The 27,120-nt window shown below is 40.4% G+C and overlaps 3 protein-coding genes across 4 annotated transcripts; 1 reads left to right on the top strand and 2 right to left on the bottom strand.

Annotated features, from left to right (window-relative positions):
- Positions 1–974: 974 nt before the first annotated feature.
- On the bottom strand, positions 975–14,400 carry LOC119646418 (HEAT repeat-containing protein 6). The gene is made up of 14 exons (XM_038046864.1): positions 14,200–14,400; positions 13,892–14,137; positions 13,246–13,834; positions 7,869–8,202; positions 7,659–7,806; positions 7,518–7,596; positions 7,295–7,454; positions 7,075–7,237; positions 6,769–6,985; positions 6,553–6,716; positions 6,249–6,496; positions 6,100–6,187; positions 1,380–1,823; positions 975–1,325 (listed from the first exon to the last, which is right to left on the bottom strand). Exons 1-14 carry the CDS (start codon positions 14,356–14,358, stop codon positions 1,056–1,058), a joined length of 3,309 nt encoding a protein of 1,102 aa, XP_037902792.1. The 5' UTR covers positions 14,359–14,400; the 3' UTR covers positions 975–1,055.
- Positions 14,401–14,669: 269 nt separating this feature from the next.
- LOC119646172 (splicing factor 3B subunit 4) lies at positions 14,670–22,484 on the top strand. Its single transcript, XM_038046550.1, has 3 exons — positions 14,670–14,782; positions 21,307–21,390; positions 21,447–22,484. The coding sequence occupies exons 1-3, from the start codon at positions 14,749–14,751 to the stop codon at positions 22,391–22,393; spliced, it is 1,065 nt and encodes a 354-aa protein (XP_037902478.1). The 5' UTR covers positions 14,670–14,748; the 3' UTR covers positions 22,394–22,484.
- A 2,980-nt stretch (positions 22,485–25,464) lies between these two features.
- Positions 25,465–26,481, bottom strand: LOC119646173 (superoxide dismutase [Cu-Zn]). Of its 2 annotated transcripts, none has more exons than XM_038046552.1 (3): positions 26,178–26,481; positions 25,866–26,102; positions 25,465–25,807 (listed from the first exon to the last, which is right to left on the bottom strand). In XM_038046552.1, the coding sequence occupies exons 1-3, from the start codon at positions 26,370–26,372 to the stop codon at positions 25,541–25,543; spliced, it is 699 nt and encodes a 232-aa protein (XP_037902480.1). In that variant the 5' UTR covers positions 26,373–26,481; the 3' UTR covers positions 25,465–25,540. The 2 variants fall into 2 exon arrangements, with proteins under 2 accessions (XP_037902480.1, XP_037902481.1); XM_038046553.1 differs by having other exon boundaries at positions 25,881–26,102; positions 26,178–26,469.
- Positions 26,482–27,120: the final 639 nt, after the last annotated feature.

The raw sequence follows: 27,120 nt of genomic DNA, 5'->3' as shown, positions 1-27,120 counted from the left end.
ATTCGCAGTTGTATCCATCCGATAAAATTCCAGTTCTTGTAGACTAAATGGCAAAGTAGAAGCGCTACACTTGGTGGCCAGTAAAGCCATTTCACGTAACCTTTGTGATTTCTTCTTTGCCCTACTCCATTAGAAACCTGGAAAACTACCACCTATCTTAAATAGTGGAAGAAGGTAATGATTGTTAAAAGCCCCCTTTTTATGGCACTAATAATAGTTAAAAAGCCTTCATACACTTGCGACTTTAAGATTATGGATAAAATGAAAACAATGCCTGAAATTTAGATTCCGCCTCCGCTTGCTTTTTATTGTTTTGAAAAAAGAAGCGTTTAGAACGCCCTGTTCTTGTTAAATTAGCTAGTTAATTTAGCACAAATAGCCCTAGATATAGAGGAGAAAAAAATGAAAGCCAGATAAATGACTAATCCAAATAAAATCAAGCTCTCCTAATGGCTGGGGATTGCATACTCTACTTGCTCTAGTGAGCAAAATACTGCCCGTGCAAGATGCGACTGATGACGTAGCGTGGCTTACTTATGGGTTTGCACAAATCAATAAGGCCTAATAATTAATAGAAGTGAAAGACGGAATAAATAAAATGACTTTGTTTCCTTATGATAAACGTTTTCTATCAATGTGGCCTTATATGTTTAAGCCACCAGAACTCTTGAATACTGAAGGCCTCGCACCCCCCCTTGATAGTAATATGTAATGTCATTCATCCTCTCCCGTTAGTTTGTGTGATAAAGTCATATGCAGTCGATTGGATTTGTGTCGAGACAAAGTCATGACCAATATAATTGTCAATTAAGTACTAATAAGCAGCTGTGTGAAAGTTACACAAAGGATTTTCGTTATTATCTGCTCAATGGAGTGAAGCACATGAACGAAAACAGTGCATGCTATTCGAAGTAAGAACAATTGCGAGTATCTCTATAAGTCAAGGTTTGATAAATGTAAGTAAACGCATTTGATGATAGAAATAAATAAAATTTATTATATAAAAATTTTAGTGATTTCGCCATAGCTAGGATGCATATGTTGTTGCAATTTACTTAAAAATATTCATTACTTGGTGACACGAAGCATGATGCGAGAACTTGAAGTGAGTTTTTAGTCTCACTTGGCAAGCTGGGACGCTGCAGTATTTCGTTTAAGTAAAGCGAACAGGAAAGAAGCGGTGCGGCATTCTCTGGCAAGACACGATTGATTACGCGTTGCCAAGTTTGCTTGATAGTTTCAAGCGCTGGAATCAGTCCAATTTTCAACAGGACGAAATCTTCATTGTTACATATCTTGATGACATGACTCAGAGTTAAACAGATCTAGAAAATACGAAAGGAATGAGTAGGTCCTGTAGAGTTTGAACTGTCGCTTACCTGCTCTTGCAAATTATCTCGATGTTTATACTCATTAAAATCGACTAAATTATTAGATTGCTCCAAAGCTAGGAGCAATGATGACCAAATGGTTGACAAATGTGTCCCATAATGTTCCCTTCTAGCGACAACCGCTAACGCCGCGGCACCATTGATTCGGACTTTGAAATTAGCATTGTTAATGATTACATTGATTAGCGCAGAGAATACAACTTTTTGCCAATCATAGTCTTTAGCGGATGTAAACAGCAATTCATTTTTCATTAGATTTCCTATAGCATAGCATGCGTTCCACTTAACCTTTGCATTATTGCCGGAATTGAGATTTTGAACTAATTTGTCGATTGCAGTTCTGTAAAGTAGTTGCCAGGCAGGTAGTCTTAAATGCTCGGCGTTCAAAAGCCGTAGTAGATTTCCTAATGTGCGAACTGCATTGCTGCGTACCTGTAATAAAAAGGTAATTTTCGGTTCGTTCAATGCTGATATAACAATCAAAAAATTGATAAGGCTGGTCTCAGCTCGGCAAAGCATATTTCATTCTATTGAATATTCGGACAGTTATGGGAAGGTTAAAACATAAATTGTTTACTTCCTGTGGTCACTTTTGTAAGTTCCGCATCTCCACGTCTGAGTGCCTCTTTCCCTCCCGTTTTGTTATTATAGTTCTAACTTCTTCTATGATAGTAGTATTAGAATGATGGTTGAAGCTACTTTCAAGTACAAGATCTTCTTTCCACAACTTTTCGCTAATTGGATATTTTCATATTTTGAGAAACAACTTATTTCTCAGTATACATATGCTGGTTCTTGAAAGATTTTTCCACCTATTAAAGGTCGATTCTGCCTGTCGATCGCTAAAATACCGTGCACCAGCAGTTCATTACTCTCTCAAAACCTTTTGCCACCTTAATGCGGAATAATAATTTGCGCAAACATCTTAGGTATCTTAGCAGTTTAATAACTATTCCACCATCAGCGAAGCAATCACAGGAAGCAAAATAATATTATGATTGACATTGCCAAGAATGCTGAGTTAATTACTGCCGAGAGCAGTCGCCATACCATTATTTCAGGCATCCACTTTACCGATAATATCAAAGGAGTAAGTGTGACGAGCTATAAACGGTTTGAAGCCAGCAGAGGCCCTGGTCTATATCGGGTGCAGAATTTCTGGTACAAGAAGTTCACCATTATACATCGTCAGGGCACATACAGTATAAATCATTAATCGGCCAGAGAAGTACTGCCGAAACACAGAAAGTTGTAAGAGTAACTCATTATCGACTCGGTAGCTGTAGGACAGTCAATTAAACGCAAAATAAATCTGTTTCATTACTAAATATATTATGGCGAGGCTTTTGATATTATCCCGCGATGTCCAGCGAATGTATCGCGTTGATCTGAAACTAATAAAGTTTTTGGAGATGTTTACGGGAGGGTGACACAACTTGGTTACTGCGCTCATTTGGGGCCCGTTAGAGTTCATCCATATACGAAGAAGCATTTTCCAAAGAGATTTGTTAAGTGGTCTTCGGTTTGTATTGCACTTAAGCCCTTTTCATGACTACTGAACGATGCTGGAGGGCATGGTTTTTCAATCAAATATGACTTACGTGCTAAGTGCGAACTGAAACACTTGATGTACTTAGATGAGATTAGCTTGTATGCTGGGGTTGATGACCATCTTAAGCTCTATTTATATTGGTCAGCAAGCAGCGTTATGTATCTAGCACGAGGCGTGTTAGAGACAGCATCGTTAGAAGCCAAGAAAATTCGTGTCCCGGCTTGAATTTGTATGGTGGAAGAACATTATTACGCACATATGCCATTCCGCGTATTCCAGAGGGATTTTCTGCAAGTGTTTCGTTTTTGCACCAACGCAAACTGATAAAAAATGACTCCCTTTCTGCATGGCATTGCAATGATTCGTTAATTCATCCAAGCTGATGTTAAATTCACAGCTGAAAAGGAGCACATTTTTCACAACACCACTTTTAGAAGTTCGAATTACACTCTATAAATGGAACCACTTTATATTTGTAAAGATTATACTTGAATTCTTGAGAGGCACATTTTGATATAGGTTGGACTATAACGGAACAATTCCTAAAAAAACTCATGCGCATGTCTATGCTTCTCCGCTTCCAATGCAAACGATGGTGCGTAGGTATAGTTGACGGGCTATACTATACTCTACCAAGGCGTGAATGGCGACTATATTCTGATACAGTACTTTTTAATCAGAAAATATTTGTATGGTTTCGCATAAGGTCTGTTGTATCTCAACTAATCGATGACGTACCTAACCTAGCCAGATCAGCAGAGCAATAGAGGCGCTAACATCGGCCTCAATCGAGGATATTGATGAGCACCAGTGGCAGTGGCTTTTGGCCACTTTCTAAGGGACGCTATAAGGTCTGGCTGACTGCGGGGACATGGAAGCAGATCGACGAGCGCAGCGAACTAAAGTCTCTTATGGCCGTTGTAAGTGAAGCGTGGCATGCGTCGTGAAAAAAGAAACTCATTATTTTACTAGTGAGGGAATCAAAAGCCGCGGCAAGTAATTACGATTTCGCTACCATGTACTACATCGCAAAAGCACTTGTAGGTGGTTTCTCGATGGCCCTGTAGGGGACGTTAACGTTAGATACTTCAGTTTGAGAAATGTAGAGAACTTTTTATCACTATTCCCAACCGTACAACATCTAATCAAGTTCCATCTGTTATAAATGAAATGCCTAGTCACCGTAATATGCGGATATAAACTACTCCTTCAAACAGAACAGAAATGATCTCGGCTCTCAATACGCTCAAGCGGAGAAAGGTCGCTTGGCTTGACGGCCTCTCCACGGAACTATTCATCGCAGCCCCGGCGGTATCTGCAGAACTGCTCTTTCGACTCATCCGTAAATCTTGGGATCCCCAGATCTTTCCCAGTGAGTGGAAAGAGGAAATGATTATCAAGAATCCGAAGAGAGAGCCGTCCTCAGGGCGACAATTGCGGATCACTTTGGAACAATCTGCAGAGTTCAGATTTCCACTTCACCTGCTCTTCATTGATTTCAAGAAGGCTTTCGACAGCATGAACAGTTTTTTGCAAAATCCCCGTCTCTGCACTTCAGTAAGGCGCTTACAATACGTAGAGCAGAATGGACTGCGTTGCTCCCATTAGAAGACGTCTCCTGGTAGATATAGAGCTTCCAACATTCCTGACTCCAGTTGCACCCCTGTCCGCTGTTTTCATAGTGCCAACTGCAACGTTGTCACCTGCCGAAGCGCCTTCCAGCGGGATCAGATGTTTCAAGAGCTTCGACGAATTTGCCGAAGTTCATCCTCGTGATGTTAAACACACACAGGGAGCGCCGGGTTGAGGTACGCCGGGAAATAGCGCCAACAACTTCAAACGTGATGTACTGATGATCATTCGCCGAGATGTCTTCCAAGCCCCGCCACCCGCCCACCCACGTTGCTAGAGATTCCAATGCAAAAATTATATCAGGGATGCTTCTTCCGCATCCTGGGCGCTGGAACGTTGACGTGGATCCGATGTTTAAAACTACGAGCCCAGTTCTCGCTGCCATTTCCAGGATCCGTTTCCCTCGGGGGCCTGGCTGAGGGATGCTCCCATCAAGGAACCTAAAATTAAAGTCATACCAGGATTCGCCTCTCCGTGCCCGAAACTGCGTCCTCCAGAGCATCCGCCGGAAGGCCGGCATCGTCTTATTCGGCGTCAGGTAAATGCTAAAAAACGTTATCCCTAAACACCGAATCCAGAGAAAGCCACTCCCTCGGCCTTGGGCAAGAACATGAAGTCCAACGCTCTCCCGAACCCAAATGGAAGCGATATTCATCCAATAAGTCAAGATACCATGAAGCCGGGTCCCTGTTCCGGTAATGGTGGCGTGAACGGTGCGTATATTTCGAATGCTCCAGGCAGGGGCATTCCAGAGAACCCAATAGCTAATATCAGAGTGACGCAAAATGTCATGTGCTGCGTCGAAGTGAAAATTCTGAGAAATTTGAAGTTCAGCGGAGGTCGGCACGGTTGCTTTCTGCCGCCGAAACTATCTTCTCCTGTTATCAGCGACGTTATCCATGCTGCCTTTCCTCAAACACCTCGACACACAAATGATAGCTGTCTGCTCTTTCCCAGAGTAATGGACCTGGGTCAAATGGCTCTGGAAAGAGAGGCAAGCAGAGTTGAACTAAACATAAGCACCAACCAAACCAAGGTTCTCAGTCTGACTGGTCATCGCACTCAACGTTCTCTTTCTGCTGATGCATGGGAGCAGCACATAGAAAATGACCACCACCTTTACGGCATACGGGCCAGTTACCGGTAGATGTCTTGATTAGAGGGCCTAAGTGCCAGTGAATAGGTCACACTTTAAGAAACGGCGACGATTACAGCGCATGATGCAGAACAATAGAAGAGTATATGGTTCTCCGGAAGAGGTGGTGCGTAAAGATCGTGAACGCGCTATGATTTATTAAGGAGATATTGGCCACCATATATATATACATAGATTGCACTAGCCAAATTGCACCTAGGCCAGAAAATTCGAGCAAAATCAGAAAAAAATGAATCTATGACGGATTCAAATTTTAAATATATTAATTAAATATATCAATTCTATTATATGACTCCACATATATTTCATTATTGGTAATTAAGATGTTTTAATAAAAAAATAAATTAATGAAATTGATAAAAATTTACCTTATCGTTGTCAACAGCAGAATCCGAGGACACTTCAAGTATACGCTTAAATAAATCATTTGAAATTCTTTCCGACTGTGGCTCAATGCTGTAGGGAAAAAATAACTTAAATTGTTTACAATTTAGCAGCACCGAATTAAAGTTCTTACCAATTGGCAACCAAGGCATCGCTAATATTCCCCATGGCCCAGGACGCTTTGACCCTTACAAACAAGTTGCCATCCTTTAGTAATGGAATTATTGACTCAGCAGTATTTTCCACGAAACATAAATCATCACGTAGTGAAGGAAATAAAGCATAAACCGCCAAGGCTCGAACTGCACTTGCCTTCACATTGTTTTCTTCATTACAGCTGGCGCCGGATAGTAGTGAGATAATTTGAATATGTGTTGTATGCTAAAATTAATTGCCTCACAGAAGTTGCAGTTAATATTTCAAATTTTAAAACTCACAGGAAGACGTTCAAATATATGAATTCCAATGTTAGACATAAAATCACATAAGCTGACCTTCAAGGCTGGATTTTGTGTTTGGCCTTGAATTTTCTGAATAACGGATGGTAAAATTTTCAACCAAAAATTAACACATACAGAAAGTTCATCAGTGTCTCCAGCAGCTGCAAAAAATAAAGTTTCTTTTACATATTTTTCAAATTGTTTAGGTCTCACCCTTTTCAATTAGATAAGCGCTCATAGAATGTCCTATTGTGTCTAAAGTCTTAGCTGCGTAAAGCCTGATTTCAGCTTGTGAGTCACTCAGCGACTTTTCGAGGGCAATCTCAATGAGTTCAAGATGATCCTTCAGCAACAGGAAGTGTGGTGCTAGGCAGGATAGTACTTGAAGGCTTTCGATTCGAACTGGAGCCGCTGCTAATGTTAGAGTTTTCTGAAGATGGTAAATTGAATCTTTTGCATTGTCCAAGATAAACAATTTAAGGGAAATAAGGGTACAAAATAATAGTTAGGACATCATACCTTTAAAGTACCCACAGCTACGCCAAGATTTTCTAGAACCTTTTGTAGTACCCAGGACATTTTGTTTGAGCTGTCCTCACAATTTTTGTTTTCTTCTAAAACTTCCGAAACATCACCCTCATAATCGGAATCGATCACCTCTTCCTCGTCATGTGGTTCTATGCTGTGTGAAAACAAGTCATCAACAATCCACACAATAGCACATTAAGTCAAGTATTACACATCATTCGCACCAACATCATTCAATTGGTTTTGATTTTTATTCGTTGTTTTCAGTTTGCTTCTAGGTATTCCTATACACTCAGAGATTTCGTTGGTCATATCCTGAACAGATATGAGAAATTCCATTACCATCAGTGCAGCGACTTGAATAGTTGGATCTAGAGGAGACAGAAAAAGACATTAATGACAATAGAGAATAGACGAATTGAGTAAGTCGATACCTTTATGATAAATCAAACGGCGTATGTATTTAACGAAAGAGGGAACAAAACAGTTGTCGATGCGATGGAACGGAGTTACCTGTAAATATGAACTCCTTTCAGAACAATCGCAGCTGGCAGTGAATGACAAACACCATTTACCTGTATTAAAACACCTAAGCATTTCAAAATTTGCGTTAAGACGGGCAATGAGCTTTCTGCGGATAAGGCCTGGGTAAGCGATTCGTATATTGATAAAATCATATTTCCTAAAGCTATTGAAAATGGCATAAAGGATGATGGAGCTTTTCTGTTAGAGAAATGTTTGTATTTAGCATTTAAAGTCAGCGATTTTGGCAATTTTCTACTTACCTTGTTTCTGCTTGTGCAAGGTACACCTTTGAGCCAAATAGAAACATGGATGTCGCCTGCAAAGCAGCTACCCTGCAGCGTGGATTTGGATCCCTCAGCACGCAATTTAATAAGCCTTTACTGGAATTAGTGAGTGATTCGGATGGGAAAAGAGAGTGCCAATAGCCATAGAAAATTTTTTTCTCGATATTTTTGGCAACAACACCAATTAAAGAGATAGCAGCCAAGCGCAATTTGGATTGTTTGTGCATTTCGCTTTGGCTCCTTCCGGATTCTGTTTCAGAGTAGTCGGACTCGCTGGTTTTATAAAATGGTGAAAGCATAGCGTTGTCATCTTGAAAAGCAAAAAAGAAAATTGATTTCAAATTAAGTCAGTAAATTTGTATATCTGGCCATCAGCCTGCTTCTTGTAACTTCTTTAGACATAACTAATGTCTAGTAAGCGTCAAACGATTAGCATATTCTCGTTTTGGTTTAATAGTAAGGATAATTAAAACCAGAAGTAGCTGTTGTCTAGACTGCCGCTTTTCAGCACAATTCCAAGAGAAATTGTGAGAAAATCAATGATTATAAGTTTCAGAGTATAGAACATTTGAGGTCGTTCGAGTTACGTCCCGGTAGGACTCACAGATCACATATGGAGAACATGTAACCGGATAACAATTCTCCCCATTACCACTTGTCGATGATGTTGCGGAAATGGCAGAAATGCATAACAAACAACATCAATGCTCGGATCATCATTACTTAAACCAAATACTGATGCTCATCATCGAGCTATTCGAGGAAACGACTGTATTAGTTATTGAACAATTAGCTAAGCAAGCGATTATCTGAACAAGTGGTTCGCATGAAAGAAATTCAACTTTGTGTTTGAAGTTAGTTCGAATTTATTTCCAACTGAGGCAAGGTATTTTACTAAAATCCTCGCTCTATCAAATTTGAGCAAAAATTTTCAGTTAATAACACTCAGCTGCGATCGGCCTTTTTCTGGGGTTTTCGTTTAAGATATTATATGGCAATAAAGTTGAGTTACTGACAACTTGGCCTCGGGATCCTTCCATACTTCCAACTAAATCAGCATTTTGAAAGTGCGATCTCAGAGAAATGGCTGGGCAACCTAAGAACGCATCCTTTTCTACACGAGGCAGGAGTGACTTAAACAAGTTTGCATTTCTTCATTGATGTTTTTGTATCACCCATGCCATTCGATGAGTGTTTGGCGATCGACTCGTCGTATTTCGTTTATTTTTGTTGTTGACGATCCCGTCGAATTAAGATTAGGCTCGCGCTATTGTGCGCAGCTATGCCCACATTCCTGAACTGGCTAGCATAACGATATACAAGCAGACACCAATTAGTTCTGCATTTGTAAACAAACTTACATTTGAGCGATCATTTGACTATCTTAACAATTCTAGTTGATCACCGCTTTCTGTTCAAGCCCAGCTTAAGTACTCCTTTTATCACCGCTCGGATTTTGTTGATGGGGTAACCTGTGGTAGATCACACTAAGAATATAGAAACTATGGTTTTTGATTCTCCGAGGAGTAAGGATAGCTGAGTGGTTAGAGCACAAGGCTGTCGTACGGAAGGTCGCGATTCAAATCTCACTGGTGGCAGTGGGATTTGTATCATGATTTGACGTCGGATACCAGTCGACTCAGCTGTGAATGAGTACCTGAGTCAAATGAGGGTAATAATCTCGGGCGAGCGCAATGCTGACCACATTGTCTCCTACAATATACTGTAGTGTACCGTTACGGTCTTGAATGAAGTGCTCTAACACACTTCAATGCCCTGATCCGATATGGATTGTTGCGCTAACGATTATTAAGGAGTAAGGAGTCACAGACGTCGTATCCACCTGTGACTTCGAGCAATCCAGTCGCGGCTAAGGCACGGATTTTATAGGCCTCGCCACATTTATGTCCCCCACCGCGAAATCTGTCGAAAACATGATATTCACTCTAGTGTAAAGTCTGCATTTAGTATCTACGGCACCTCAGTCGGAAAGGAGGGTATAGCAACTCCCGCAGCGATAAAAACGGCAAATTCGATTGCGGGCGGTCTCCCCGTTTCATTGTTGTCTAATTCTTCCCAAAAAAATGAAGGAGGAAAGTTCGGTAGAATAGAACTTCAATCGCAAAAGAGAGAGGACTATTAGCTAAATTTTTCCCGTCCGGATCGTCGGTTCCGACTCTAAGCGGAAGAAAGCTGGTGTTGTGCACAAAGATGGTATAATCCCGGCATAGAGAAACGGATCCATGCAAGGTGGATACAATAAACTTGGGAAACCTACCAGCCGACGGCAGCGAGGTACTATGAAAGAAGGCGAAACTTCCTGGAAATTGGACATACGCGTTACTGTAGAATCAGATGTGACAATATCCATTGAAGTTGCCAAAGCCTCTTTCTTTCTAGCAAAGCCGTCAAAATTGGAACACTATCCTTATAGCTTACTGGAGCAAAAATCATGAATTCGGTTTAATAAAATCTGTGGTATGTCCTGATATCATTTTTTTAGAAACAACCATGCTGAGACAATTCTGTACGCAGGACCCAGCTGCGGTCATCTTACAATAACAGGTTAACTGTAATACAATCGAATCTAAGTCTATCTATTCTCTAACTCGAACTTTTCGGCCTTCCATTAGCTTTCCCAGTAATTTTCTATATAAAATTCCACCTCTAATTCGAAAAGCCCTCTTAGTTGAAATATTTTTCCTTAATTTTGTAATTGCAAAAGCTTCCGTTGGCACTGTGAAGGACGTTAATGGTCGACAGTCGAACAGTAGAGAAGGAGTGCAAACGTCTCAGGAAGTCGTGGGAGAAGCTGAAGGGCATTTCAGGCATCCGTGCTATTCCCACCACCGGAGTAAATAGTAACCATATGTATACATATACATTCGGCGAGAACTACTGACGATGAAAAAATCTGGGGACTTAAATAGAAATTTTATGAACCGTCGGCGTCACGGGATACCACGGTTATTTATTAATTTGTATAGAGACAGTTCTTTTACAAAAGTCTTGAAATTCAAGTGGACTTATCTCATATTCATATTCATGTAGATGCAAATAAGTTTGAAAATTCCTTACCATATTCCTGTCATTAGTGCTTTCAAAGCCGTTTTGTTTCCGTTTATCTACACAAAGTCCATTTGCTTCCACAATCTCTCATGGATATTTTTTTTATGGAGCATAATTTCCTCTTTGTGTCATTTGTCCTTTATATGCCATTTATTAAGGAATCGTACCCAAGAATGAGATGAACTTACTTCATGTTGTATCGTATTAGTTGTTGGCTTATATACCTATATTTCAGCATTTGCATCTTATTAATAAAAAAATTTTAAAGAGTTTTTGAACTGGCAATGCAAAAGCAAAGCAATATTATGTCCATGCTCAGTAGAAAGTTTGTTACTCATTTTTCTTGTTAAACAAACACCGTCTTCGATATCTATTACCATTTTTGAGGAAAGCTAGTTTAAATCTTGTAAGAGAACTAATTCATTTTGGCAAGTACTTCTTGAAATAAGTGGTGAATTAAGAAACTTGTTTATCTGTTGTTTTTTAATTAGATTAAGATTTTTATCAATTTTACGTCCATCTCTAACCCCCATTTCAAACATATCACGCATGATTGAACTCTAAATTACCTGCAACATCAGTAAATTTTCCAGAGACGGGCAAAATTGAGCAAAAGTATTAATTTCATCCTATAATGTATACTTCGATGAAAAAAAAAACCATGACTTATTTCGAGTTGCTTATTTTTTCCCTAAAGAAGACGGGACATTTAGATTATCTTCACTTAAAACGTAAAGTTAAGCTAATTTACTGTATTATACATTTATCCATTCATTCCATTGCAAACATTCATAATTTAAATGTATTTTAGACACAGGCACAGAATAACAAAGCTGGTGTTTTTCTGATTTAATGCTAAACTCTTGGCAATTCCGACCAGTGTGCACCAGTAAAATAGCTGCCACGAATTAAATGACAACATTTTCGTGAGAAAAGAGAAGAAATGATCCTAGTCGATTGCCAACCATGTCGAAGAATCATGAAATCAAGCTGAAAACACAATCTAAAAAGCGGCCTCGTAGTGACCAACCCTGGTAAGCGGTTCATCAACCGAGATATCTGGCCAAATGAAGGTCCGTGAGAAAGAACGCCTCTATCGTGAGTTTCTCATCGCATTGCATCTAGGCTCTGGAAAGCGAAGTGCTGGGACTCATTATGTTGTGCAGTAAGTTCTTGAATCGGATCATTAAGGAGGTAGAACACCATCTGACTGGCAAAAAAAGACCACCGTTCCAATCCAGACCGTCAAGCGCAATATTCAAATTACCGTCCAATCCGGTTCTGTCCCATACCATGAGCACTTTCGAATACATTCTTGACAAACGTATTCGAGAAATCATTGAAATAACAGTGAACCAAGCCAACAACTGCAAAAGTACCGATGCAGTACACGTTGCACAGTTACTCATGGAGCAATCCTGTGATTCTGGATCTAGGGAAGTCATTTGACCATGTGTTTCACAAACTCATTTCGTATGCTTTGCAGTTAAATTGTCCAACCGATCCGAAAAGTAAAGCTCCAAGTGTGGTCGGTATATTAAAACGTGTCTGTCTCTGTCGGTGTTCTTCAAAGAAGTGGCTTCTCGCCCCTCCTCTTTGTTCTTGTTATGAACACTGTCGCATGCGACATTCAACCCCTCCCCTTCTATAAACTGCTCTAAAGCTGGTTTGGAGCAACTTATACAAAAGTGGAATGATGGCCTCATTCAATACAGTCTGAGAGTGAATCCAAATAAGACCACCCCGGCGAAGCAGACACTATCGTTGTCAGTGGAAGCGAACTGCCAAGAAGCGAGCCTTTCAAATATACGGGATCAATGCAAATTGGATGCAGTGTCGTTCTTTTTGGGCGACGTAAATCCAAAATTTAGCAGTGTTGCTCGCCTTGTCGCCTTCTATGGTTCTGAACAAGAAATGTCAACATCACGCTGAAATGAATAATTAGATCTGCCCCTAAGGCCTGAAGGCACCAGCTCACACAAAGCACATGTGAATTCCTCTCGCAGCTTTTGCAGTGGCCTTTATTCTTTCCTTCAACACATAAATATGACTCGCGGTAAAAATATTATTCGAATTATTTATTCGTTTTGAAATATATTTCGGGTGAATTTTACCCTTTGGGTATCGCCCATTCTTTTGGATACCTTTTGCAATTGATTCGGTAGTTCAAATATTCAATAAAATAATTTTGAATAAAGGCCTAGGCGTCACCGTATGGTGAAATTGGGTTCAGCCCCTTCTGGAAAAGCATCTTAAAGGGAACTATTCAGAACATAGTACTTACATTCGACCTTTAGGTGGTTATCCCTATCGGACTCTTCGCTTCTTGAGTTTTTGCTGCGACCATCCTTCTTTCTATTCTTCCCTACATTTCGTGGTTTTCTAGTTTTCGGCACTTTTCCTCCTTTGTTCGTTTGAGATGTTGCGGGTTCCAGCACGGATTGCTGCGATACTATGACTTTCTGCGGCATCGACTGCTCAACACCAGGCAGCCCGTAAAGCATGTACGACTTCCCAATGCCAAGAATTTCGCCTATATTCCTCTCTAGCCAGTCCCTATCTCCAGCCGCAATTTTCTGTAAAGCTACAAGGCCGGATGTTATGAATACATAAGGATTGGTACTGTCGGCGAAATTCTTCTTCTGAGAATAGAACAGGCGAATGATTTCCACTCCAACTGCATCCAAAAGTTCGACATGATGATCTGACAAGTCCTCATCCAAAGGTGGTATCAACGCCTCGACACATCGCATTGCAGCCTCCGCAATCTCCTCTTGTGAGCTTCCGTCATAGTTCTTCCTCTTTTTCTCGCTTTCATCGAAGGTCAGTCGCTTCATCAATGGACCATTTGGTGCCAAGAGTGATTCGCGAAACTGTGGATGATTTTGGGGTGGGACACTTGTTTTGTTAGTAAGTAAGCAAAAGCAAACCTCTAATAAATGCTGCGGATGATATTTCAGCAACGCATGCATCGTTTTCAGGACATCGCCTGCGACGTCCGGAATGTCGGAATTCAAACATTTGAGCAGCCATTGAAGCACTGGACGAAAAGTCTGAACGGGAACCTGAACCTTCTGCTTCGTTAATAAACTCGTAAGAAGGTAGCAAGCTTTTACTATAATGGTCTCTTCGTCTGTACCGATGTTGGTGAAAGATTCGATCAGGCGAACGGCAGTCTAAACGGATAATAGGGACAGATGTTTACCCATGGATGATAATTGATCTTTTAATTGCTAACCTTGTCATCAACGAATTTTGGATTTTGATACCCGAAGCTATTCAGATCATTCAACAAGTCGTTTAATTCACTACGAGTATTTTCATTTTTGCCATCATTGCAATTTAAAAACAAGAATTTCGTCGTCAGTCTCGAGAATTCATCCCAGTGATTGCTCATTTTTGCCGACTGTCACAACATCATTGAAGTTAGGAATGTTTAGCATTTTACAGCTGCTGGTTGAATATGCGAATTCGAAATTCGTATCCAGGGCATTACCTGATGCTAAAGTTTTCAAACGAGTCTTCATTCACAAACCAATGATTATTTTCATTAATTCTGTGAAGACAATCAAGATTATGCCAATATGAAAAACATCCACTTTAATTAAATAGTAGTTACAAATGGGTATATATGCAATAATTAATCCAAATAAAACACTTCATTCGAAAATTGACAGCAAATAAAATTTTGACGTTTTAGCTGTCACAGGAGGGTCAACATCTTGGATGATTTTAGAGGTGCCGGCGACCTGTTTATTATAGCAAACGTTTAGACAAATTGCGAACTATGGCTGCAGGGCCAATCGCTGAAAGGAATCAAGGTAAGTACAATCTTTCACATCCCAGAGAGAAAAGCATCACATTAATAAATTAAGTAATAACGCTCTTGAAATTGAACGCCTGTCGACATGTTAACCTTATTTGCTCCAACGCCGCGTCTTTGGCTGCTTTGTACATGAACAATATGAAATTTACTCTTTGAAGTCAGTATCGGAACTGATTGAAACATCTCATCTTCCGAAATGATCTGTAGTAGATTTTGAATATTGTTTTCTAAACTTGTTGCTCATTTTATTGTGTCGTTTTAACCTTGGATTGAAGAATTTCGCCTTCTTCTATATTTGTCATTCCTTAACCCGAACCGGACTTTCCACTTGCAGAAGCCCAGGATTACCCAATTCTATGATTAAAGCATACACCTCTAACTTTGTTTCCAGAAGGAATGAAGGGCTCGACCATTTCAGAGCTGAATGCTTCTGAGTAGGGAAAGTGGGAATTTAGAGAGGAATCGGTTGGGAATGAAGGGAAAAGGACTATAAGCTTCGGATTGACGATATATGGTAGTTTTGATATAGAATCTTATAGTGAATGCAGATGGTGAAGACAACCAAAAGGACCATCCGGTGGTCAGCCATGAGAGAAGGAATCTCAAATGTCGGTGAAGAACGCCCTCCGGGATTCGCTATGGAGACCTTTGGGAAATTTAAAGAGATTTATTTACGTGAAATCGTTTTATTCTCTTATCACTATTACTGAAAATACCAAAGAAAATAATCATGATAACCAAAAGAAATATATATGGTTACCATTTACTCCTTGGTGTGGGGTATTGTGCGTCATCGAAACCTACGCGCAACGGTTCCCAGTTATCTAAAATGAACTTGCGCTCCCCCCACGACTTCCCGAGGCGTTCGCACTCTTCCTCTACTGTTCTGCGTCTCGTCGGCTATTTTGGGAGAGCGAATTCCACTGCATGGCGTAGCTCGCAGCCCCATCATACGAGTGCTAGGCCTCGGCGCGAACCAAGTTCTTCGTTTGAGACAATAACACTAGCACAGAACAGCCTCAACTAGATCTTGGTGTTGAGATAACTGCGCTTGCAGATTTTAGACAGGGCAGCGAATGCGGTTCATTGTTCATGTGCCGGACATTTTGTTCGGTGCCACCGTAGGCAGAAACGACACTTCCTAGATATACAAATTGATTGACATCTTCGATACTCTGCCCATTAATGCAGATACGGAAAGTGCGATGACCCGTCAAACAGAACCTTGGTTTGGTTGGTGCTTATCTTCAGTCCCACTTTACTTGCCTCTCTTTCTAAATCCGGAGCCATTTGGTGAAGGTTCATGGCTCTGTAAAAGTAAACAAGTATTTGAGGAAAGATGTCATCGACCATTGAGTTCGTCCACGTGCATCGAATAAAGCAGCATGAAGAACGACACCGAGAGGATGGAGTGACAGCTGGGCCGTGCAAGCGGTTGATCAACTTAGGGAGTCAAAGCTTCCTAACCCTGCGAAAAATGGCGGACGCAAAACGCAAACGAACATAAGCGACCATCAGATGGTGATCTCTATCGAAGCCAATGTCTGCGCCTCTCTTGTTCCTAAATCTACTTCAGATCACGAAATGATCCATCTGATTGCTCATACGGTGTTGGTCAGTTGAAATCCAACTGAAGTTATGGCAGACTATGTGCTCGAACAATGTGTCACCAATGACAAGGCGCTGGAAATTGCAGAAATCCACGAACCTTCCACCATCGCATGTCCGAGCAAGGGGTTGTCAGAAGCCACGTTGACATTCAGATCACCCATGACGATCGCAATTTCACCTTTAGGATGCCTCTCTTGGACTGCTCAGTTTCGTAAGAAGCCGGCATCGGTTTTGCGTCCGGTACCACTTGGCTTAGCAGAGTACTAAAGCACATTGCCATCAAGGTGGCAAGAGGGAGAGGAGTATCACTTTATAACCTTATATTATCTACCGTTGGATTCAACCATTATACAAAATCCATAAATAGTGTAATAACCTCCGTTGGATATGAGAAGTGTTCACTGATAGTGACGGGTCTACATACAATACGCCATGCTCGAAGAGGTTAGAGTAAGAATCTATGCTAAGATCTTGTCTTAAGTTATATTTGAAATTGTTACCTAACAAAACGGCTGGACACCATACTTGGTAGTGTTGGCGCTAATTACTAAGATTTAGTCCGAAAGCTCTCGCGCTGCGAATATACAGCGTAAAATCAAACGCTCAATTTTTGATCTCCAAATGAACATGTATTTCAATGTTGTCTTTCCTTTTATAAAATTCTTAAATCTAAAAAAATGCATAAATCAATTAACATAAGTCATCACTTGAAATTCATGTCCATATGCACATGCATATGCATGTATGCCACTCAGTTTAGAGTTTTGCTAAATAGAGTTTTTAATTATGGGAATTTCAACGATTATGACGAGTTCGAGTATCCTTGGTTTGTTTTCTGATTGGGTTTATCTGTGCGATGTATGCGATGTAGAAAACGGTTGCTTTATTCATAGGGTATATTAAATGAGATTATTGTTAGGATGAACCTCAGTACCGCAGTGTCACTGTGCTTTTTTTTTCAGATTTTTCGGTTGGATAGGTTCTGAGAACGAGACCTGTTTCAGTCTTTGGGGCACACATTTTGAGTCCTTACCCATTATCCCCAAAATTATTAATTAAGCCCTTTCATTTGTTACCCCACTTGCCAATATTCAGCGAAAAAAAGTTTACTCCTCCCTTTCGCTTAAACAGAAAATGTGCAAAAATGTGAAACTCATTTTTCAAACATTGATGAAGCGAGATATAAAGTTTCAACTGCAATAAATCAGTTGAGTTACACGTATATTAGGCAAGTTATAAATTAAATTGGCAACGAGGTATTATCTGTCTCATACATAAAAAGGGAGATATCACACATCTCTGTGCGGCAAGCGATGGAAAAACTGTTGGAATATGGACAACAGTTGCACCATCTATTCATCGACTTTAAAGGCGCCTATGATAGCATAGCCCGGGTAAAATTAATAAGACTGACTAGGCTGACCATGACCAATGTGCGAGGCCAGATAAAAGCAGCAGTATCACTCTCAAGACGACAAGGGGATGCCCTATCATGCGTCCTCTTTAACCTGGCCCCCGAAAAAGTGATCCGTGATGCTGAGGTAAATGCAAGAGGTACGATCCTGTTTAAGTCTACCCAACTACAGGCCTATGCTGACGATATCGACATCATGGGAAGAACCACCCGAGACGTACAAACTGCCTTTATTCAGATCGAACAGGCGGCGCGAGATCTTGGCTGCACATCAATGAAGGCAAAACAAAATATATGGTGACAACGTCAGCACCGAAAACCAACCAACCAACAACATCCAACCGCACTGATCAAACGGGAAGAATAAAGATAGGAGAATACAACTTTGAGACCGTTGACAATGTCTCCTATCTAGGGTCGAAAATCACAATCGATAACAGCTACGATGACGAAATCCGCGCATGGTTGTTGTCAGCCAACAGAGCCTATTTCAGCTCACAAAAACTGTTCCGCTCGAAACGTCTCAGCATAGGGTCAAAGCTCTTACTGTACAAGACTATCATCTTGCCAGTCCTCATGTATTCCTCGGAAACCTGGGTTCTTAGCAAGAAAAATTGCGAACTCTTGGCCGCGAGAGAAGAATCCTTCGAAGAATTTTCGGCCCTCTACATGAGGATGGCCGATTCCGTAGCCTACACAATGACAAAATCTATGAGCGATACCATGACCGTCCGGTTGTGGATAAAACCCGGCTCAACAGGTTACGGTGGGCGGGTCACTTAATCCGTATGGATGAGGATGATCCCACCCGGAAAGTCTATAAGGGCAATATCTATGGTAGAAAAAGAAGACGAGGCAGACCCTGCCTAAGATGGAGCGATGGCGTAGGCCAGGACGCCAGACAGCTTTTAGGGATATCGAATTGGTGGACTTCAGCGCAAAACCGGGATGTCTGGAGTTCCTTATTAAGGCAGGCCTAGACAGGATACCGGTTGTTGCGCCGTTGATGATGATGATGGTAAATTAAACCATGTTTTTCGTTATTATTCCGTGGAAGGAATTCTTAACCCATTGTAGGAAACCACCCGTTTAACTGGTGCAGTTGTTCGTTTTAAGAGGGAGGTAGGGGCTCCTTAAGTCATCGATCCAACGGCTCATCGTTTGCAATACCAATTTTATTCATTGTCGTAAATCATAATGCTCAATCAATGTTGAAACTCATGGCAAAGTGGAACTGAATAAATTAATACAATCACGGAACGAATACTATCATACTATTAAACTAACTCTAAACGACTTTGCGTCGCCCTATTGAATTTTCAAAAAATTCATCCCCGATCAATTAGAAAGTAATTAAGCTTGCTAACTAGTAACTGTTTAACCCAGGCTTGTCGGGAAAAAAAACCTTTGACAAACAAAGCGTCATAATAACTCTGGCTCTTTGGAAATATTTTAACACCCAGTACTTTGAGAAGCAAAAAACTTAATAATGAAGAACCGACTGGTGAGCATCATTGGGCTAAACAATAAAATAGTGTGAATACAAAACAACTAAAATGGCAAACAGCAACGAATAAATGTCACCAATTCCACTCAACCTAAACTTGAACGACCTATTGAAAGAGGCGAAACGCTATAATGAAACTTAGCGTATAAAATATTAAACTTGACACTACCGGGAGGTAAAAAAATATATAATTCGGCTAATTCTACATAAAATACAAGGACTGCAAAGAATTCTTCTCTTCTCCCTCTTAGCGATTTACATGGAGAATTTAATATCATCCGATACAAGTCTTGTTTAGAATAAATATAAGTCTTTATTCTCCAAAAATAAAGTAAATTTGTTAAAAGCTAAGAATTGTGTAACTTTGGATCAAGGATATAACCCCTTGAGAGAAATTCAGGAAAACTCAGGTGTTGAAATAAAAGCTAGTGAAAGTTTGTTAATAAATAAAGTGTTACATTATAAAGAAATTTCCCAGGATTAATTGTGTGAAAACCACCATTTAATTTGTCCAGGTTTTATCACCCCCATGCAGACTTGGAAACGGAACGGTTTAAGATTTTCACTTCGTGGATCTGCCGTCTAGAGCTAATTATGCTCTTTGATTTCTCAAAACAATTGTGAACGACAATTCCAAATGATTTTCCCAATTCTATGGTATTCTACATATATAGTATATTCTTCAGCGATAATTATATGGAGCGACTTGTGGACGCGTGCAGGAAAGCTACTCATATCCTGTAGGTGCACTGTGGCTGAGATGCTTAATGTCTTGTCTGAAACTTGACTTTCCGCACCGACCCGCCGACCAATGTGCTCATTTTAAGAGCCAAAAAAGTCAATTCATATATGGTTCATTAGAGACTCAATTCTCTAAGAATTTGGTATGTGAGATCTGATATTCACCTATAAATGAGAAGCAAGTCGGAAACCGGGAACTCGAAGCTGCAGGTATGAAAGGTTTTGTTTATTTTTTATGTAAGAATACACGTGTGAAATAATTATATCGGACGGTGATCATTTTTAAGGTTTTGTGTAAAACGAAGCTTTATTAAAATCGGTTTACTATCTGTCTGTTTGTGAATCGATGAGAGATTCAAGCTGTATGTCCGGAAAAGTGAAACAGATCTCATTCTCAGGACCTGTCAAACCGAAAAATGGCAGTAATGCATTGCAACAAAATCAAGGCCTCAAAATATATCTCACCACGATATTTGCTCAAATAAAGTTAATAATAGCATATAAATATATTTTAGAAATTTGCCCGAAAACCCCTCGTAAGTTCATCTAGAAGTACGAAATTTGGCATCAGTATAAGTGACAACATAAGACGCAAGGGAATCCAACTATTACTAACGAAAATATAGAAGGTCAAAGTGAATTCATTGTAGTCCAATTGTTTCGCCATTAGTAAATGACGGGCCGCAATATTTTGAGTTGGAACTCGCTCCGCTCCGCCTTTCAGTAGATACCTTTGTCGAGTTTTGAAATCAACAAAAATAGAGCAAAATACCGGTTTCGGTCACGCTACTCCTCACGGTGGAGACGCGGGTCAGCATTTGATGAGATCGAAACCGACCAGCCATAAAAAAAGTTTGCGGGTAGTGTTCCATCCAGAAGGATATATTAGACATCTACGTTAGTACCAGTGGTATTCAACTTTTGTAGTTATATATATACATATGCGTATGTACACATCAGTATGAGTTGATAGACAATATTTTTTAAGGATGAGCATAATATTTCTGTCTTCAAAATATACTTACATCTGAAAGTTTGGAAATACGCATATGAAGGAATGTTTTGAATTTGTAGCTATGTGCGAGAAGAAAAACGTGCATATGAAGTCCCTCACATAAGATGAACCCATAACCTTTATATCTGAAGCGGCCAGCTTCCGTTGAAAGTTTAAGTTGTTCACTCTGATATCATGATATAAATCATTGAATATGAACCTATGTACTCACTTTTTTTTCCCATATTTCAGATGCCACGATATACGTAGGCGGTCTTGACGATAAGGTGTCTGAATCTTTGTTGTGGGAATTATTTGTGCAAGCTGGGCCAGTAGGTAAGTGTAATAACCTTTTAACTTATGAAACTTTTCAAAAATTGTCCACTTTTCAGTGAACGTACATATGCCAAAAGACCGAGTTACGCAAATGCATCAAGGTTACGGATTTGTCGAGTTTCTAAGCGAAGAAGATGCCGACTATGCTATAAAAATTATGAATATGATAAAGTTATATGGAAAACCGATTCGTGTTAACAAGGCATCTGCTCATCAAAAGAATCTGGACGTCGGAGCAAATATCTTTATAGGAAATTTAGATCCCGAGGTTGATGAGAAGCTTCTATACGACACATTCTCTGCTTTTGGTGTAATTTTGCAAACGCCAAAGATTATGCGGGATCCCGAGACCGGCAATTCAAAAGGATTCGCGTTTATTAATTTTGCAAGCTTTGAAGCATCGGATGCAGCAATGGATGCAATGAACGGGCAATATTTGTGTAATCGACCGATTTCTGTTTCATATGCGTTCAAGAAAGATTCAAAAGGAGAAAGGCACGGTTCAGCTGCTGAACGTTTGCTTGCTGCTCAGAATCCATTATCCCATGCGGATCGCCCGCATCAACTGTTCGCGGACGCTCCAGTGCCTCAAATGATGCCGGTGGGAATGGGCCAAATAATGCCTCCACCACTTATGGCTCCACCGCCCCCACCTTCGACACCAGGCATGTTACCTCCACCCCCACCGGTTCCACCGCCAGCATCAGGACCTTTCCCATCTTCTGTACCTCCACCGCCACTCCCTCCAATGCCGTCAAATCAACCTCCTCTTCCTCCACCAGTTGGCATGCCGCCGCCACCGCGTATGATGCCGCCACCACCATGGCAAGTAGGCGGCGCTGCTCCACCACCTCCAACACTTGCAAATGGAATGCCAGCTCCTGGGGGTGCAAGGCCACCACCACCTAACTGGCGGCCTCCGCCACCTGGATTTCACAGACCACCATTCCCACCACGACCTATGCCGCCACCACCATTTCCAGGTGACGGATTTCAATATTAAGTTTTCGCAGTTTCATAAAATGTATGATTTTTTAAGATTATTTTCTGCGTCTGACAAGCTTAAAATAATAAAATTCTTATCCACAAGAAAATACTTTTGTGTTGCTTAAAATCCATTCTCCGATCAGGCTTCGTTGGGGCTTATAAGATCGCAAGTTACTTTTGAAACCTATACAGAAACGGTCCATTCCTCTTTTTCACTGACACACTATTTCGAAATATGCGACTTTTTAAAATGGGTTCTAATACTCTCGATTTTCCAAACCACAACTTAAAGTGTACTTAAACGTTTTCGCTTCAATGTAATAGGGCAGTAGTAGTTCAGTACAATGATATCTGATATGCAAAAAAAAATGTTTAATTAATGTTGCATCCTTGAAAAAAAGATGATGTCAGGAAGGCACACGGCATTCTGTTGTGATGTGTGGAAGAAGAATATGTAAATATTTTTTAATAATAATATGGCACTGAACCCCCTTTCATGGCTACTGAATGATGCTAGAGGGCATGGTTTTGCAATAAAGTATGGCCTACGTGCTAAGTGCGAATTGACACACTTGATGTACTTAGATGACTTCATGCTGTATGCTGGTACTGATATGTTCAGCCATGATATTCGGATGGAGTTTGGATTAGACAAATGTCGAATCCAAGCCATCCGCAAAGGTCATCACGAGCCGCATGCCGGATATAGCATTGGTGACCTCCACATCGAAGCTATGACCGAGACAGACTTCTACAAGTACCTAGGAATTCTGCAAGGAACCCATGCTCGAGTTGGTGATCTGAAGGAAGTTCTGCTGTCCGAATTCCTGCAACGTGTAAAGCTGGTGCTGAAATCGCATCTCTCGGGGAAGAATGAAATGAGTGCGTTGAATGTATGCGCCATCCCTTCACTGGCTTATGCATTCGGAATATTGCCGTAGACGAAGCGGCGGATACGGACAACTATGTCTAAATGCCGAATGGATCATCCAAAGTCTGCCGTGGAGCGGATGAACCTGCCTCGTGACATCGGAGGTAGGGGCGTGGTTGACGTGGTGCCACAACATCATCGCCAAGTCGACTCGCTGCGCGCTTATTTTTACAGCAAAGAGCAGGCGAGTCCCTTGCATGCGGCTGCCTGTAAGGCAGACTGTGGACTGACTCCACTTAACTTGAAGGATCGATCTTTCAATCCTCTGAGTAGGATGAAGTCGGACCAGAGCGGATCGATGAATGGAAGTCGAAGGCAATACACGGTAAACACGTGAATTGTCTTTGGCAGCCATTTGTCGATTTGAACGGGTGGAGAACGACCAGTGCAGAATCTGTGGTTCGGCGTTAGAGACGTTGGACCATTTCATTTCTGGCTGTACTGTTATGGCACCGGTGCAATACATCACTAGACATAATGCTGTATGTAAGGTTATCCATCAAAACCTTGCATACAAGCATGGGCTGATCACGGGAACATGTCCGGTTTACTGATATGAGCCGCAAGCAGTACTTGATAGTTCTGCTTACAGCATGTATTGGGACCGGCAAGTTCTGACTGATCGCCATACCGCACACAACAAGCCTGACGTACTGTTAGTTGACAAGACGGGTCGCTCCGCGTATATTATTGATGTTGCTGTCCCCCATAATAGCAACATTGAAGGGAAATACGTGGAGAAGAAGGCGAACTATGAGCCATTGGCTCTAGAAATCAAAGAAATTTGTCGTCTCGAGCGGGTGATTGTAGTTCCCATAATATTGTCAGCTACAGGTATTGTACCTAAATCCCTCACGGCTTCCCTTGATGTCCTGGGAATTTGGCACAGTCTGGTTCAAACCATGCAGAAGTACACCATTTTGCATACGTGCTCGATGTAGCGGGGAGTACTCGACGGTTTCTCCCACTGGCCTATCACCGGCCACCACCACCAGCGCCCCTTTAGTTTTTAAGTAGGCAGGATCGTCCGAGCCTAAATGCTTGGCACTTAGTGCTAGTATTAGGTAAAATCCGACATCTGCCGAGATTGTGATAACTCGGAAATAAAATGACGTTTTTTCGAAACCCTTTTTTTTGTTATATAATTTTTAAAAGAAGTTTATTAATATAAAATTAAATATTTTTGTGGATCCACATATCAGCATGGGTGTGCAGAATAGTGGATTTAAAATTGGTGAAATGGTTTTTTGTGAATGCTTTATCAAAACTTTGAAAATGGTTTCAAGTAAAACGTGTTCAATCCCGTTGGGAGGGCTTTTTGCGATTTTTTTTTTGGTGAAGAACTCAACAAAAATACAAATGCGAATTTTTTTTCCCACCGCTATTTTTAGATCGATATCGCTCATTATTGAATTACAAGGCAACATAAACACCCATCTCCAAAAGAAGGTGTTTTCCGGGTGCCACACTAGAGGGCGTTATATTCATCCTAGAGAAAAAATAAATGGCATTCCATTATACCACAGTTCGCACACTAGGATTATTAAAAAATATTGAAAGGTAAATTTTTGGTGCCTTTTTAAACTTTTTTTTTGTAAATTTTGCTGTTTTTTCTGCCTTTAATGCATGATGACTCACAATAATCCTAGTTTGCGAAACGTAGAAATATATTCTGGATAAGTCAACATGCAGTTTCGAGAAAAACGTATTTAAAATTTAGAATATGACTATAGACCACTCGGAATATCGAAAAATCACTGCCCATATATTCTACACTAATTGATATAAAAAAAAAGCGATTCCTCGGATATGACACACGGGATGGTCTCCTGAAAGTGTTAATATTAGATTTTTCATAACAAGACTTACTGATGACATTTTGCAAAATTCCTTCTATATATTATGTCAAATTCTTATTTCCGTATTCAGTATGCATTTTTATATAATGTGTAATCCTGAGTCAGCTAGTGCAACAATAGTGGAGTAAAGAAAGACCATTAGTCCTGCTACTATCGGCTAGTTGGCCGTTTCTATACGTGCTGCGGTGCACTCTATTTTTTTTCAACTCATCACACTGTACTTCTATCTGAAATACAACAATATAAAATACGCCAACAAATTCAGTTCTATTCAGTTCTAGTTCTAGTTCTATTCAGTTCTAGTTTAATTTCAGTTTTTATTTATCAAATAAGTCTAGAAATAAATATCTACATTTGCATATATAAACACATTTTATTTTTCGCGATTGTTCGTTACTGTGATTACACCACACATCAGTGGCTTACCTAGTATGTTTTCTTCACTTGGATGCGGCATTTTATTTACCGGCACCATCATAATAGTTGATGAGAATACAGCTGGATGACGACTCTGGTCTATTGGGTTTGAATGGATCACTACAGATCGACCTACTATGCCGTTGAACCCAAACATGATGAGATAAGGGCTGTAAAATATTACCGAAACGATACCGTCGTCTTTTGCTTCAATATTCCCTACCTGTTGAAATAATTTAGAATAAATGAATTCAATGAAATATTCTGAGAAAAAAACTTTCGTTAAACGAACGCACAAAGTTACTCGGCATATGCGTTCCAGTTGATTGACATCCTCGACTTATGTCTCCAAAAGAATGGATATGTATAGCATGCTTTCCCGGTGGCATCCCTGTTAAGTTAACCGTGACCTGAATGAAATGGCTAGGACTGAACTGATGAAATAAGACAACTCCTCTCAATGTTTCGTCCCCTGACTCAGACATCAGATACGCTGAAGCTCTCCAGGTTGGAACAGGCTGAAATTAATGGAGAATCAATCTATTTTGTTTTTGGAATTAGATACAACAACGCTGTACTTGAAATCAACCTACATATGGTAAATACCCCTGGGGGCTCCCTGGAATTAAGGGCATAACCATTTGCTCAGTTTTTGTATATTGCGTCCCCATGATAATTTGAACGTCTGGTGGTGGAAAACTATTCCCTAGTAGTTCGCCCGTGGGATTACAAAACGTCGATGTTAAGTGCATGTTCAGTAAATTTATCACAAATAGTGCAGGCACCATTCTGAATTGTAAACCTTCACTAAAAAACTTCAGTAAACTGAGTGCATGATTAGCACTGTGTGTAAGTAAGATAACTGGACAAATTTACTGTTGATACGCTTGCTGACTCTAATGATTACAACGGTTACGTACCGATTAAAGCTTATGGTTCTAATTATTGGTTTTCTGACAGTATGAAAACGATATGGCCTTAATTACTATGTTGCAGATTTATTAGATTTGGTAGGTAGATAGGTAGGGGGTTGGACATACCTCATTATTGATTACTAGTTGCAGTTAAGTAACAATCATCGTTTTTTAATTCTTTAAAAATAGAAACAAAATGCCAACCAGGTAAGTAGAAACGAAAACAAAGAGAAAATGGATTTGATAAACCATTTCTACTTAATAATGATTTTAGTTATGCCTGCTGATAGAAACTGGCGCTAATTGTGATATGATAATAGCGCGGCTCTTATTATGATTGGGTGTTTATTATTTAGACTAGGCGGAAAATGTGGTTTATTTTATTCTGCTCTTGCAGAGAAAGTATGTGGGCGAAATATGGGCTCCATAGGCTTTTCTCAAACTCACAATAGATTCCTTTCCAAGTTCCTGAAACCTTTCAAGGTAGCGACTTCATCCACATTTTAGTGTTGTATATAGTTCTCATATTTCTGGTCACCTGCTTTCTTTATGCCGAGCCGTAGCTCCGAATGTTTGAACTACGAGTTTGCTTTTTTGCCTTTTAGACGTCAGCCGATCCCCT

This window comes from Hermetia illucens, chromosome 1 (assembly GCF_905115235.1).
Source record: "Hermetia illucens chromosome 1, iHerIll2.2.curated.20191125, whole genome shotgun sequence".
Taxonomy (NCBI): Eukaryota; Metazoa; Arthropoda; class Insecta; order Diptera; family Stratiomyidae; genus Hermetia; species Hermetia illucens.
The sequence above is the reverse complement of the archived record's forward strand: the minus strand, read 5'-3'. Positions and strand labels throughout refer to the sequence as shown.